The sequence below is a fragment of the Eublepharis macularius genome, chromosome 3 (genome assembly GCF_028583425.1).
Source record: "Eublepharis macularius isolate TG4126 chromosome 3, MPM_Emac_v1.0, whole genome shotgun sequence".
NCBI classification, from domain to species: domain Eukaryota; kingdom Metazoa; phylum Chordata; class Lepidosauria; order Squamata; family Eublepharidae; genus Eublepharis; species Eublepharis macularius.
Window position 1 is genome coordinate 51943046 of NC_072792.1, and position 16195 is coordinate 51959240.

At 39.4% G+C, this 16195-nt stretch overlaps 1 protein-coding gene across 5 annotated transcripts in view; it reads right to left on the bottom strand.

Annotated features, from left to right (window-relative positions):
- The window catches only part of MAP4K4 (mitogen-activated protein kinase kinase kinase kinase 4), a 203807-nt gene that overhangs the window by 56161 nt on the left and 131451 nt on the right, over positions 1 to 16195 (bottom strand). For all 5 annotated transcript variants that reach the window (XM_054975127.1, XM_054975128.1, XM_054975125.1 and 2 more), the window contains exons 4-7: positions 14418 to 14543; positions 12815 to 12925; positions 9936 to 10026; positions 5795 to 5925 (exon numbers count right to left, since the gene is read on the bottom strand). In XM_054975127.1, coding sequence (XP_054831102.1) covers positions 5795 to 5925; positions 9936 to 10026; positions 12815 to 12925; positions 14418 to 14543 — 459 coding nt within the window. The remainder of the gene's footprint in view (positions 1 to 5794; positions 5926 to 9935; positions 10027 to 12814; positions 12926 to 14417; positions 14544 to 16195) is intronic.

Sequence of the window (16195 nt, forward strand, 5' to 3'; positions counted from 1 at the left end):
AGCCCACTGTGGGCCAAGCTACACATGACGAAAGACACTTGCCTGGCAAGTGGATTGAGTGGAGGGCAAGTGAACAGGGAGAAATACAATTGCCATTCAAGTGTCATTTGTCACTTGAAGCTTGGCCCTGAGATGCCCACTGTGGAATAGAGAACTCCCAGGAGCAGCATGTGGGATAAACCAGTGGTCTACAGCAAAGAAGGCATTATTCAGTGTTACCAAAGCAAGCTCAAATTCTTTCAAACATTCTCTATGCAGCATCTCTCATGCAACATGAGACACCAAAGTTTATTCCTTGCAGTCCTATTTAAATTAATTACTGAATCCCTCATAAAAGAGACCATTCCATCAAAGCAGTTCATTTGTTCCTTCAATTTTTATCCTACCTTCCTCCTAAGATCATACAACAGTATATACACAATTTCCTTCTGCTAGATATTCATTCTTATAATATCCCTGGGAAGTATGTTATGCTGACAGAGAATTCACTAGACCAAGTTTATCCAGTGACCTGAGTGGCCATTTGAACTTCAGTCTCTACAGTACTAAAACCACTACTCTAAGCACTTCGTTGGCTCAGCTGGAGAAAACAGCTCTCAGAAACTGTGTCGATGAGGCCAAGATCAACTTGTTGTTGCAATACACGTACAAGAAAAATGTAAAATATAAAACAATATAAAAACTTTTAGATTCTAAATACTTTGCATGCATCTGTGGAGCTGATACAACAAGAAACAATAGACTGTAGGGTTCTCCATCTTCAAGAAGGTAACGACAACAGTACCTCAAAAGAGCATTTTTCATGCCAGTACAAAGTGTGGCCTGCTACATACATGAACGCACAAAGTCACTTTTGTGTTTACTTTGGTAAACCCAGAAAGCATGGTAAGCTTCTAATCTATCCTTACTAAGTTGGGCGTGGGGGGCAGCCACAGTGGCAAAGCTGGTGTACTAATCTTTGCTGAGCCTTTAACACCTGGAACACACGTTATATCCTGGAAGAACTGTTACCTGGTTCTTTCTGATAATCTCAGAGGTTTTAAACCCATGTCTGCTGACAGTATTTTAAATTGATTTTTAGTTTTTTAACACAGAGTTGCAAGCTCCCCCTACAGAACAGGTGCACAGCAGGGCATCCCTAGTCATGTGGGCTCACTTTCCTACTGCTCTTGCCTCCTTTTACAGGAGGAAGAGGGCTACCTGGCCGGCGAGCCCCACTGCTATCTTCATGCTGTTAACTACACCCATCAAATGTGTTCATGGTAAACCAATATGGATGCCAGGTGGCCCTTGACACAGGCAATAAAAAGACCCAAGTCCTACAAAAACAAAAGATAGTCAAATATAAAAGGTAAATCACTCTAATAGAGGGATGCATCTGTGAAAATTTTGTATGTTATGGGCAGGGGAAACTCTGAGGTTCAAACTGGATAACTGCCAGGACAGAGACTTTACAAGAGACCTTGAAATCGAGAGTTTCATCTGCTGAGATTTTAGATATGGCTTAAATTTGCACATAAACCAATTCTGTAACAACCACATGTATAACCTTGAGAAAAGTACCACTGCAGTTGTTGAGGCCATGAATCCTAGGAGCTTTTGAATAGCAAATACAGCTTGTAATATGGAAGCATAAAATTTCTGTATCAGGGTCCGACTGGAGGCAGCTCTATCTCTAGGGAGGAAAGCTTTACCCTGGGTAGTATCGGTAAGAGCCACAATAAAATAGAGCAACTGAATGGGCATTAGCTGAGATTCCTTCCAGTTTACCAGCAAACCTAACTGAGTCAAGGTAGACATTACCAAACCTATGTTATGTGCTTGGAGAGAATGGCCTCAAAAGGGCTTTCACAAACCAATCATCTAAGTAGAGAAATATTGTGCAACCCTGTAGACATAGGTGTGCCACAATCAAAGGGACATGTTTTATGAAGATCCTAGGAGCGATACTAGTCTAAAGAGCAAAACTATGTATTGATAGTGGGCCTATCTCCACCTAAGATATTTTCTATAATCTTTGTGTACAGAGACGTGGAAATAAGTCTAAAACAGCCAACCAGGAATTTGTAAAAGTGAGATAGTATCAGTGAGAGAGAACATTGTAAATTTAGAAACTTTCAAGTACTTACTCAACTCTCTTAGTCTAAAACAGACCTTTTACAGCCATCCTTTTTCATCAATGATAAAATAACGTGAGTTAAATCCCTAAGAAACAGGATGAATAGCTCCTTTTAACAGCAGCTGAGAAACTTCCTCTTGTAAAACCGAGGTGTTAGAAACAAAACTAGTCTCAAAATTCTGGTCCAACAGGAATGACTTAATCTCTAGATTATACCCCCTCTCAACTATAAACTGGACCCCAGAGTCTTGAGCAGAATCTTGCCAGACTGTAACATAAGATGACAGCCTGTTAAGAAAGGAAGGGTGTCCTCCAGTCATGAGAGGGATTTCCCCTTATGGGTGCATACAAAGATGTCTGGGGTATGTGCTTTGTATTTCTTCTCCTATGGGAGGGGCCTGGCTGTTGCTGATTATTGAAGGGAGGCCTGAATTGCTGCTGCTGGATTGCTGATTAATATCTATAAAGTCTCTGGTATTGAGGAGTAAAATTGGGTCACTGGAAGCTTATAGGGCACCACCAGTTAGAGAAATAAGGCCAACAGACTTAGTTGTAATATTGTTCTTGTGCATATGATCAAGTGAATCATCTGTTTTTGCACTGAAATGTTCCTTGCCCTCAAAAGGGTGGTCTTTGAGCTTAGCCTTGAATTCATGAGGGAGTTGCCGGAGAGAAGAGCCAAGAATGCCTCCTTACTACTGTGGATGCCTGGGAGTGACTAGAGGCATTGAATTCCTTCATCTTTGATGATCTTGGCCAGAACTTTTTTGTCATCTGGTACAGTATCTACATATTGTGCTATTTAGTCCCATAAAAACATCTGGTAAGCTGCTCGTGATAGGCATGTAGTTAGCAATTCTAAAAGCTAGGGCTCCTGAAGAATATCTCCCCCACTCCCTGGCCACCCAGTTTCCAATCCTCTTTGTATAACAGAGCAATATGGTTGCGTGTTAGAAGGTAGAACGTCATCAACCAATGAGTTAGCTGGTGGATGTGTGAACAAGAAATTGCATCCTTCTTCTCTAACACTATACATTTTTTCTAACTTGGGTGTGGATGGTGCAGCGAAAGCCAGCTTCAACCAAATATTACAAGCTATCTCTAGTAGGCCTTGTAATACAAAGAATGCCACAGGATCTACATCATTGCAGTATGGAACCTTCTGAATCAGATCTGAGGGCTTTGGATCTGAGCATATGACACTGAGCTACAGTGCTTTGGCCATATAGAGAAGCTGTTCTGTATAGAAGCTCAGATCTTCCGAAGATGAGACAGCAATGCAATCTCCTACCAACTCATCTGGGATGGATCTGACACTACATCAGAACCAACTTCAGACACAGAAGGCTCCTTTCCTTTGCATTCAGAGGGGAGGCCTTTGTATCAGATCCAAGTGCTGATGCCACGTTGGCGGTACCACATTAGGAACCAAGTGTGTTCTGCTGTTCGGCGATGTAAGAACTTCAGGTTGAAGGGGATTCAAAAACTTTGCGGGTTTTAAGACCACTGTGGAAGGTATATAGGCAAAGGTGCTTGTGGATATTGGCACCATTGCTGAAGGTCCCAAGACACTGGCACTGTGTGAAGCACAAAATACTTCTGAGCAGTATCTCATCATTTCTTATGCGCTCGTAAGGTAAGAGGTAGTGGAGGAGGAACCTCTATGAGGTTCTCCTTCAAGGACCTATCAGAGTCCCAAATCCTCGCTATAGGAGAAGATGATGTGAGACTTTAGACAGATGCTGGGTTTTCTTTTTGGCCTTCTTAGGCAGTAGTTCTGATGTCAATGGTGGAACTGACATTGATCTCAGCTCTGAAGAAGGGACCAGATCTGAGGTCAGAACCAGGGAAGTTGATACATAAGATGGCATTCAGGCCCTTTTCTCTGGTTCGGTTCCTTGCTTTGCAGTCTGTTCAGGAGCCCCCAAAGCTTTTCATATGGGTTGCCTTCAATCTTGCCACCTTTTCGTATCTTGCCTTTGAGCATGTCAGCATGCTCTCCCCTAAGCAGATAAAACAGAGATTGTGCTCATCTGATTGAGATCTTCATGCTGCATTCTGAAGATTTTTTTGAAGAGGTCCATAAAGAAAAAGTTCATTTAAAATAAAAAGTGAAGTTGTGAGGTAAAAATTGAAGAGCTCTAGCAAAATGCATCCACCCTCTATAGCAGCAAAGAACTGAGGGAGGCGAGGTCTCCCTCTCGCAACACATGCCAGTTTGGACGGGAAAGTACCAGCTCATGCTCGGGGGGTGGGGCACTCCAATCATTTCAGAAAGCTCTAGAAATCTTTTGATTTTCATCTCTATGGGTGGCCTGCGCACGTGCAGTCCCATTAGGAATGGCTCAGAAGACTCAATGTTGAACATAAAACACCCCTGATACGATATTCATTCCTAGCTATCAGGAGGAATGGGACAAGCATCATTGGAACAGCTTGCCTGACAACACTGTTCCATCAGGAGAAACCATCTGATCAAACTCCCTCCCCAACAAGATAACTTTCTCCAGACAGACATTCTTTACACAGTTGAATATTCAAAGACATTATATCCCTTTTCTGCTATCTGATGTTGCTCAGGAAGGACTGCCGGTTTGAATAGCCTGAAGTAGTCCAAGCCCCATTGAGAGGTAGACAGGTATAAGCACAGCCATGCTCTTCCGTAGTTATTAGCATCTTTCAATTAATTCATAAAGAAGACCATTTTCCATCCCTCTGCTTTCTATGACGTGCTCAGACAATATTGCGTCTCCAGAATGTGAAGGAGGAGGAAAATGGGAATTTAAAGGATCTAGTGTCGGAACTTTTGGCGATACCCGCGAAGGCAACTAAAGAAGAGTTAAAAAGCGCCATTTTGGAAGTCCGTCGGGCTTCTTCAAAATATGCAACGAAGTGTCAGCTGCCTCGCGAGATTATTATTGACTTTTCATCTAAGAAGGTCCGGGACACCATCCTATATAATTCATACAATGCGGATTTGGACTTTCTGGGCAATAAGGTCAAGATATTGAAGGACGTTCCATTTTTAGCTCGGAAAAGAAGATTTAAATATAAAAGGTTTGCAGCTCTTCTGAGGAAACGTGAAATAAAGTACAAATGGTTATTTCCAGAAGGTATTTGGTTTAGCTATAAAGATCAAGCTCACAAGATAACATCAGAAGATCAGCTAAGGGACTTTGTGTGTAAACACCAAGATTTCCAGCAAGAAGAAGAGGATTTCAAGCCTGAAGGGGGAGGGGAGGAGGGAACGAGCACAGTGACTGTAGCTGTTCAGAGAGAATTGCGACCGAGGCCCAGAGGGGGGAAGAAGACCTAATCCTGATTGTAGTTTGTATTTTATAAGATCTACCAATCTAACAGCATTATACAAAGTTTTAATGTTAAACAATTCCAGTATGAAGGGAATGCATTACTTGTAGACGTAGTGTTTGTGTTGTTATGTGTTGTTTCCTCCCCTTCTCCCTGTTCCTACTTGTTCCTTTTTGTAGTTCTAGTAATTAAAAAATAAAAATTTTCAAAAAAAAAAAAAAGAAATGCTCAGCACTTGAAGCAGCTCTAAGTCAAACTTTATACTCTACACTCATTAATACCATACACAGACATTGTGTACACAAATTGTGTATACAGAGAAAGACACACACACCTTAGCTACTATGTTAATATGAGTTCTCTTACTCTGTAATCATAGGTAGCATCTGGATTTTCATCACAGGCAATGACCTCTGGAGCCATCCAGTAAGGTGTTCCAATAAAAGTATTTCTTCTACCAACCGTCCTGTCCAGTTGAGCACTCACACCAAAATCCACTAAATTAAAAATAAACAGGACAAAGAGTAATCAGACAGAAGTCACCAAGATGCCATAAAGTAAAATAGAGAGGCAAGTTTAATGGTGCACAAATTTTTAAAAACTAAAATTTGAGCAACCTATTAAAATGAATATTCAGATAGATCTTTGGGTACCATTAATTCAACTCTCTCACACCTGTTTGGCAACAGATTATCACCAACATGGAGATCATTACATTGTCTCTCCGTCACAATAAACATGCATGTAATACAAATGATTTTTTCAGCAATGTGTTTATTGTTGACGAACCTAAACGCACATTTCATAAGCAGGCAGCATCCATATGACACTGAAACAACAGTGCATCTGTGTCTCTCCTTCCCTAAATCTGGAGCAAAAACATTCAGCCTTGATGTTTCCTGGACATGAATGCGCCTAAACTCAAACACCCAACCTTTTGGTGACTGCTTCCCAACAAAGAGCTCACTCGCTCTTGTCAAAGTGCTACCTCGAGTCAATCCTGCTTGAATATTCAGATCCTCTGTCTCTGGCCCAGGGCTTGTTCCAGGTTTCTGCAGGCTCTGGGTGATACAGTATAACCAGGACCCGTTTCCCCTTTGGTACAGCCCTTTTCTCCTTTAATCCCCTCTTGTTTGGCTCCTCCCCTTTGGCTCTACCCTGTAATCTTTAACCACACCACTTTCCATTTCAATCTGCTTAGTCTAGCGAAGTGTTATCACACAAAATTTTGCTTTCTTGTTGTATAAAAGCAACACAGAAAATCACCGCACTGTTAACGCAGTCGTCGTGTAAGTGCTCAGTTTCCAGTAAGAAAGCGTTTTAGTGGATTATTACACTGTACAGTTAACATGAAAAAAGAGCTCATGATGTATCCTAAATTAGATGGGTCCCAGTTTGTCAAGCGCAGTATGATTAAAATTCCACAGGAACAATCCAAGACACCTGGAAAAAAAGCCTTTTGTTTCCTGATCACTCCCATTCTGGTGCACTGGCTAGATTCTTAAAACATTTACAAGTGAGAAATAATTTCCACCAGGGCTTTTTTTCAGCAGGAACGCAGAGGAACAGAGTTCCAGCACTTCTTGTGTCCGATGGCCCTGCCCCCCGATCTCCAGACAGAGATCAGTTTCCCGGAGGAAATGGCCATTTTGTAAGGGGGCCCATGTGTTTCTCCCTCATTTCCCTCGAGAGTTCCACCACCTCTTTTCCCAGAAAAAAGCCCTGATTTCCACCACTCTTTATGATAAAATTGGCTATTACTTTTAATTGTAAACACTTCTGGCATTCTAACTCATTAGTCTTTATATTACTCTTCCCGGTTGTACTTCTTACACCTGAGCCATGGATCCTACCAAGATAGAATGGTTCTCTGCTCTGCTTGCAAAGAAATTCCTACGTACTATTCTGCTTCCCTGAGGCACAGCCGGCAAACATTAGTAAGAACTCTTGAACCTCAACAACCGAAACAGCACCCTGAGTTTCATACAGGAGGCAGACAGGGCATAGTCTCCTTCCTACCTCCATCACTGTTGTTTCATTCAGGACAATATGAGCACACCTGATGCTGCTACACTGCAAAAACTAAGCAGATCTCTGTCTCCTGTGCCTTATGTAAAGTAAACTCAAGTTCCACCTGCCCAGCAAGGGATTTCTCCAAATAATTTTTTTAAGGTTCTGTCTTTTAGAACAATCCACATTACAATTGTTTGTGTATGTTAAATCTACATAAACTACCATTTGTAATGGTACATAGGGGAGCTAGCCATTGTTGTGTGGTGGCTAGAAAGCTATGACTCAGGACGTCCCTAGTACTATAGACTTATCAGATTGCTTTAGGATAAGCACATATGCTCTCATCAGTCCCTACATGATATATACAGACAATAGTTTTGATCTCAGAGTCATGGGAAATGAGATCCATCAAAGGGTATTAATGATTAAGAAGAACCTCTATTTTCAGAGGCAGTAAACCTTTGAATTATTATAATAATGGATTGTCTTGTGGTATTTAAACTGTTGGTAATTTTCTACTGTTGATTGTGATGCCAATTGTTATCTTCTTCTTGTGATTTTTAACTAAAGTTTGTAAACCATCCCTGATTTTTTTTTTTAAAGTGGGAAGGTTGATACAATTTTTTTAGATAAACAACGCGATTTAACCAAAAGCCATGACTCTCCCATGAAAGAACTCTTTGCTCAACCTAAGAGTGTGTCTGCCTTGCTAATCAAAAAAGTTACAAATTATACTCAATCGGCATACTGAAGCTTTTCGAGTAGCTAATCTGGTCTACCACTGAACGTGCTTGCTTTACATCAAAAGCGGGTTTCTGGGTCTCATATACCACAGGCACAAAATATGTAGTAAAATCAATTCAGGAACTTTCTGCAAATAGCTTTCCTGGAACAAGCCTTACTGCTACAGTTAATTTCAGAGGGTTAGCCATGTTAGTCTGTTGCCAAAAAATAAAACAGTAGTCCAGTGGCACCGTAGAGATCAAGCATTAAGCTTTCTTGATTCAGCGTTGACTTCATCAGCTGCATAGAGTGCGAATCCTTAGCAGCTATACTTAGAGTCATAATCAATAAACATGTCCTACCCCATCTTCTGGAATTCATGGTCTTGACATCTACTAGGGCAACTAACATTAACTACTGCTGATGTTAGGAGAAAGTAGTATCTTTTGGCTAAATAGTTTGGCTAAATAGTCTATTTTGCTCTGTCTTACTCTTTCCTTCCTTTAACAATCGTTTAGAATCTGCAGAATGGCATTGCCATTTCCCAGCACACAGTATTGGAAAATACCCAATAGTTACCTGAGGTGCGGTCAAAACATTTTGCACCCCTGTACTGTCTGGTTTTAGGATGCAGATGGCCTTGAACAGAAATATGGAAAAAGTTTCTGTTCTGAGAAGGCTACTAGAAGAGGGGAAGTATCTGTGAATCAGTCTCCCCTCCAGCAAATCTGATCAAGTGCCCACAGAGTCCTTGCTGGCTTTTCTTTGCTGTATTCCAGATAGACCTTGCAGTTGTGACATCTTCAGGGTCTGTACTTCTCTGGCATTCCTGTAGCATGCCTGGGTAGCTCTCTATTGTGTTTGAGACTATGGACAAAATAAACGCAGAGTTAACTCCCACCATTGTTTGTAGCATGTGGCCTTGTTTCTGCCTGCTACTCCTTTGCTTTAGGGTGTGGAGGTCGAGAACAAATGGATGAATCCCTTTATCTTTGTTGGTGGTAAGAAAAAAAACCCCACAGGAATTAAATGTAATCATGGAGGCAAGCAAAGACTGTTTTAACTCATGGCAGCAAAATTCTGTCCTCTTTTGCAGAAGGCAGAATCTGACACTGAAAAAGCTGTTATTGTTAAAATATTTGTTAAAATGTTGTTAAAACATTGTTAAAATATTTTAACAATCATCCCTCACCAGAAGGGATGATAAAATGGGCTGACTTTAAAGTTAAAGTTTTATCATTTTTAATATTATATATCATATTTTATTACATTTTAATTTTGTTTTTAGCCACCTAATCAATTTATTGTTTGAGAATATGTAGTGGTGGTAACAACAACAACAACAACGTTAACACTTTTGTATGTAGTACATTTTAAAATCATGCTGTTCCTCAGGATGCATATGTGGAACTTCCCAAGCTCCAATTTTATCCTTATCATAACCCTCTGAAGTCGATAAGGCTGAGAGGGAGCAACTGGTTCACTGTGTGTTTCATGGCAAGTTGCAATTTGAACCTGGATCTCCCAACATCTAATTCAATCATCTAATGACTACATCACACTTGCATGAATACTCTATCAAAGAATATTTTAACAATGAATTCACAAAATATCCTTTAAACATATTTGAAATTCTCACTGCGGATGGTTTTCAAGTTCTGCTTCCTGTCTCCTGCCAGTTTATCACCATAGCAGGCTAGGTGTGGTTGAAGAATAGAGACAGTGGAAGCTATGGAATATACAAAAAAAACAAGTAAGCAGACACACTTACCCAGCTTCACTTCAGCATTTTCTGTTAACAATACATTCTGTCCTTTGATATCCCGATGAATCACATGATGAGCATGGAGATGGGCCAATCCCTGTGTTTGGTTTTGGAAAAGAGTAGAATGTAGGGTCCTTTTCTTCCAAAAAAAGTTTGCAACTAACAGGAGTCTTTGACTACATTGCTGCACAACTATTTTAAAATTCAGACTGTAGCCCAGTTCACTTTGGAGATCTTTTTTGAACAACACAAGCAACATGATCAAATTTGGGTATTTTTATAGCAAGACTTTCAAGAAAAGAAAGTTCCACACAGGTGAAACTCAGCTGCTGCTCTTCACAAATGTATTTTATGTACAGATAGCATTTCTATTACATGCTTGGTCCGTTAATAGTGATTACATTTGGGGATACAAATAGGATTCAGCTGAACTTAGATAGGAGTAACTTACTCAGGCAAATAAAATGAAGTTTAATAGAGAGAAGTGTAAAATGTTGTACTTGATTAATAAAAATGGAATCCTTCCTCACTTTCTGAAAGGAAACAAAAAAACTACGAGGAGGGATGGAAAATTTTCAGAATTTTCAGTGGAAAGGTAAAAAATATATATTGTTACTGTAAGAGTAGGGAAATTAAATGAATGCATACAGGCTTTTTTAATGCTGGTGGTTGGCTGCAGCTCTTCCACTAGCTGCTGCTTGATGGCCATTTTAGGAATTCGTGGAGATAACTCAGTTTGGTTATGCAGAGACACCTACTTTGAGGGTCTCTAAAATCAACCCCCTTTGTTCCATCTGCTTGAAACTCACAGGGGCTTTATATTTGAGGGAGGGCTGTGTTCTGTGTAAATTTGGTATCATAAGCTTTATAAACAGCTGCCCTAGAGCTTCGTATACATTCCCCATTGAAAATAATGGGCCCAGAACTCCAGAAGCCGGAAAAAACACATGAATCTGAAGTGGTAATGTCCTACCTGAAAATATGCAATTATGGTAAAAATCTCTCCCACCTCCCTCCCCGCAGCCCTGTGTCTGAATCCGAAGTTATAATGAATTTTTTCTTGGCGCACACCCCTAATAGACACATTCAGTGATGCTTTTGTTTTGCTTGACCCTAGTATGTACATTTTAATAGCAATAATTTAAACAAACTGCCAAAGTATTTGCAAAGGAACCCAAATTGGTATATTTTTTGCTATAATAGAAATTACTTGAATCAGAGCTTTTGAGATGGATAATTAATAATAACTGCAGGAAGTATACTTGGCAGGATTTTGCTATAAACATGATTTAAAATATTCAAGCTGCTTAGTTGCTTTGGATTGCATCAAATTTTTAAAAGCTAAATGAGAAGACCTAGCATAATTAATATATTACAGGATCAGAGTAACACATGTATTTCTTCCATTCTGCACATATTTGACCAGAAGCACCAACAGTGAATACAGCTAATAAATTAAAGGCCTATACATTCAGGAATCTATCCAGTTTCGGAGAGACAGAGCTGCCTGTTCAGGGAAAGGATGACCTCATCTAGGAAGTCTGCAGCTCTTGGTCTTTAATGAAACTTGCTTTGGTTCTGAATGGATGCTTGGATAGCAACCTTGGCCAGAAGTGCCTGTCCCAAGGTCAAAAAGGAATGAAATTTTAACCTCAGTTCTTTAGGGGTAATAAGTCAAGCAGTTAATATTGCACATCGTAGGTTCAGTTCCACAATACAAATAAAATGGGTAAAGTTTGCTTCATATGTTTCCATTACCAAAAATGAGGTTGCTAGCTACCTGGAATGGGGTGGTCTTAGTGGTGACAGGCAACTAATGGATTTTTTCCTTCAAGACAGGCCTTCCAGGGGCTCTTCAGTTTCAAGGAATTGGTGAAGACATTTCGATTTTAACAGAGCTTTAAGAATGACTTGCAGCATTTACAGTACTTGGGTTCACATGCTTTTATTATTGTATCATCATGATATGTAATCTTGATTTTATTGCATATTTTGAAGACCTGCAAACCACTCCAAGTGCAGTTTTGAGCGGAAAGTAGTTCTTAAATAAGAAAAAGTATCAACAACTTTTAAAGCGGGATCCTCTGGCATCCAAGTATGATTCATATGATGTTCTTACTTGCACAAGAGAATGAACAAACACACAGAGAGCCCTATCAATGTTCTGCATTACTATATACTCTAAGGGATCAAAATTTGACCACTGCTGTGACACAGACCTGAGTTGTTCCTACGCCCTTATACAAACTTTATCCTCAAATGTTTGTTTAGGGCCAAATAATTATCCCAAGGAATGAAAATACTTGGGCCAGGACAACTGGATACTAGTAAAGCAAAACAGCGGCTTATACTGAAATTAATTCTCTTTTATTCTTTAAAATTTGAATTCTTAATACTGGAAAAGGAGAACATTGGGAATGCCAAAGTAAGAGGCACCAACATCACCATGTAGCGCTTTCTGTTGATACCGCACCCAGTTTTATGTGTCAAGGAATTGAACTATACTAGCCCAGTAGAGTGGATGAACAAAACACAAGTTGTATTTCATTATCCATCTCTGTTGCCAATAAAGATGTGAGCAATTCAAGCCCTTTATTTTGACTGGAAAGTTTTCCATTTTGGTGGTATTTGGGTTGCTGACTATTCAACAGGTATTACTTTTCCCCATCTTTACTAGTGAAGCAGCCAATACGTGCTCATTAAACAGGTCCAAAGCACACTGCCTTTGATAAATGATAATTCAGCATCTGTTTTAAATTTTATGTTTTTAAAAACAAATTAACATTTGAGAACTGCAGTTTATTCCTTTCCCATGTCACAAGGTCAAAGTTATGGCTTTCACTGCCAAGCCTACAGAAAGTTTATGGGTATTTTAATTTCCTTACCCTGAGAATTTCCCTGGAGATGTATGCTATCCAGTCTTCCTTCAGAGTACTTCCTTTCGTGTTTTTCACAAGATCTGTAATAGACCCAGCACCACAAAACTCCATAACAAGCTGTAAAAATTAGAATACAAAGAAATAATTCAGGGTAACTTAAGTTGATACAGCACAGAAATATATGTGATTTAACAATATAAAAGGAATCTTTATTAGAACATTAAGAGGAAGGTCACGCAAGGACACTAGACAAGATCAACAACTCATCATGTAGATTATAATACAAATACTGTTAATATCTATAAAAGTTTATTTCACATTAGTTCACTAGTTTTCCAAGAATGAGATGTTCACAGCATTGGTATGCATTATACATGTATATGGAACGCGTAGTGACAGATCTTAACATGCTAGACTAAGGATTTCTGGCATGTCCTGCCTCAGCAAAGGAGTTTGCACTAAGAGACCTTCGTAACATTTCTGTTCCTTCCTTCTGTAATTTCTGTTTCTTCATTTCTGCATGAAGGCTCTAGAATGACGAAAAGCTAGAACCATGTCTCCTCGCTTCTATTAACTGAACCACATATTTATCTGTATTAGAACTGGTTACATCCTTCAGACTAACAGCACAAAAGATTCACTCTCTGAGTAAAAAACTAAGAATAAGAAAGTCGCTTTCAGAGATGCCTGCCTCCTTTTCTTCTTCATGTTGGGGTTTGCCTCTTTACTGGAAAGAGTAAAGTCCAGGAAATGAGTCACGAAGAGAGTCAACAGGTAGACTATCTAAGGATGGGCATTCTGTTTTATCTGTGCATCAAGAGCAAATGAAAGATTGGTTGGTTGCTGAGACCCACTGGATACAGAATCACAGAAGAATTACTAATTTGAAGGGGATAAGGAAGATAAGTTAATCTTGTAGAGGCACAACAGACAGCCTCGTCTTGGGTGAGAGGTACATTGGGTTCACATGAACTGTAATTATTCAATTCCATCATGCCATGTTAGTTATCTTCCAGCACACAGTTTGGACATCACGAGCAAGCTATTCCAGTTCTACCAGCTGCAACTGAGCATTCCTGCATATACATTCTAAAAAAACTACTCCAACTCAACCTATTACAAGAAATAAAATAAATTTCAACAGATGGTGTTTCAAACACTGTGAAATTTAGAATGATGTGTTATTTCTATGTATGGACCATATGAAGTTTCATAGATTAACATTCTTTGAGCTTTAAAGATATTTAGTGTCAAAAATTCATATTTTATTGCTTTTATTATATTACTGCTGCAAATCACTTCAGAAACTTGAGTATTTTAAGTAAACAACCAAATAAACTTTCAAATGCACTACACTGTGTTTCTGCAGTGCTATTATTAGGAAATGTGGAATCAAGCAATCAAAACAAGTTATTTTTGCTGAGAACTGAACATTTAATAGCAATACTTATTTCTTTTCTTCTTAAGGTTATTCACATGAATAAATAATTATAGGACATTATTTTCTTCCTAAAATAGGACATTGTTTTCTTCTTATTATCCATTACCAGGATGCCCTCAAATTATTACTAACGGGGAAACAAAGCATGCCTATAAAGAATCAGCTTACCCACAGTTGATCATCATGTCCTGGGGGACTTTTCTTAATGAAAGCACCATAGTAAGTTGCAATATTTCTATGATGGGAGTATTTTTTCAACATATTTATCTCCAGTTTGATTTCTTCTTCTTCATCCTTTGGAAAATAAACACAAAAAAAACATTTATGCATCTATTGGAGCTTTAGTGATAAAACCAAGAATACAGCCCCTGTCCTATATTAACATTAAAACAACAGCACAATCTTTTGTTATGTTCATGAGGTGCAAATAATGGGGGAATAGGTGTGTGTGTGTGGGGGGGTAAGATAGGCATGTAAGGAAGAGCTGATGGTCTTGGACCAACATTAAGATTCAGTCTAAGTTTTGTTACAGTGGCACAGCTTGCTTAGAACTATTTAAGGTTAAATATAATAAGGTTGGTCCCAGAATAGATTTTTTTGCTAACAGAAAGACAGAGGCAATTTCCGCCAATTCTTCCTTCCCCTTGCAGATGTTGTTCCTTTGGGTTTGATGGCAATCAGTGGGAGGAGGGAGACAGGAAAGTTCCGTTTCACTGAATGAAAATTTCGTCTGGATCTAACTCACCACCATATTTAACTACGTGCCTCCTCAAAATCAATACATCTAATTCTCAGCATGGCCAAATTTGAGGATTATGAAATCCAGAGACTGGAGCTATGAACAGACAAGACAGATCTTTCTTCAAACATGAGAAAAGGTTTACAGAAAAATCTGGTGATGAATAAAATACATGTGATTAACTCACCCAAAATGATAAAAGTGTCTGTAGATGCAACTTTTTATTACATTCTTAGTTCTGTTTACTAGTAAACTTCTCCACTTTATTTTTTGCTGCTTACACTGATTGTTAGTAATACCAAGAAGCAGACTGGTAGTTGTGTCTACTCTAGCTAGGAAATAAGAACTATCTTCTACCACACCCTCGCCATATAGGAAGCACCTTAGAGCTTAACTATATATTGTCAACTTTTAAAAAATACTTCAAAGCGACCACATGGAACGACTAATTTTATCAGAAAGTTTGACTTCTGCGTCTCCTATCTTATCTAACCTATATTGTCTCCCCACTCCATAATCTAAAGTGGGGAAAACGGATTGGTTCCCATGAATGATTTTCACTGACGGAAGGTTTTCTGTCATTGAACTGCGGCTTCATCACCTCTCCATCCCAGGGCAGACTGCTAACTGCACCCTCACACTTTTCCCGACTGTCCCTTCTCCTCCAGGAGCAGAATTCTGTGCTAAAGCAAGATGAGAGCCAAGGAAGTCCTTCTGTAATTAGAAACGTTCCCAAGATGTGTGTTGGTGGTAAGTACCATCAAGTTGCAACCAACTGATTGCAACCCCTGCTGCAGTTTTCAATACAAGAGACATTCATGATGGTTTGCCACTACCTGCCTCTGCATAATGACTCTGGACTTCCTTGGCAGTCTCCCATTCAATTACTAACCAGGTCAGGGCCTCAGGATAGGTAGAGCATCAAAATGAACCCAATGATGATGATGTCTCAGGGAGACAGAACAGATATCCATAAGAGAGGAAGCAGTTAGAAGAATGGGTTAAATACCCTCCCGTTTCCCCAGTTAAATTAGCAATATAATGTGGATGCTTTGAATGTAAGGGAAAACAAATGATCTGTGGGAAATGCTTGCTTATCATTCATCTTCCACATTAAACTAAATTAAGCTCACAAACTGAAAGGAACGATCTTAAAATGCCCATTTAAAAAACCATAAACGGTATCTGTTAGTAGTGAAGGGCTCCC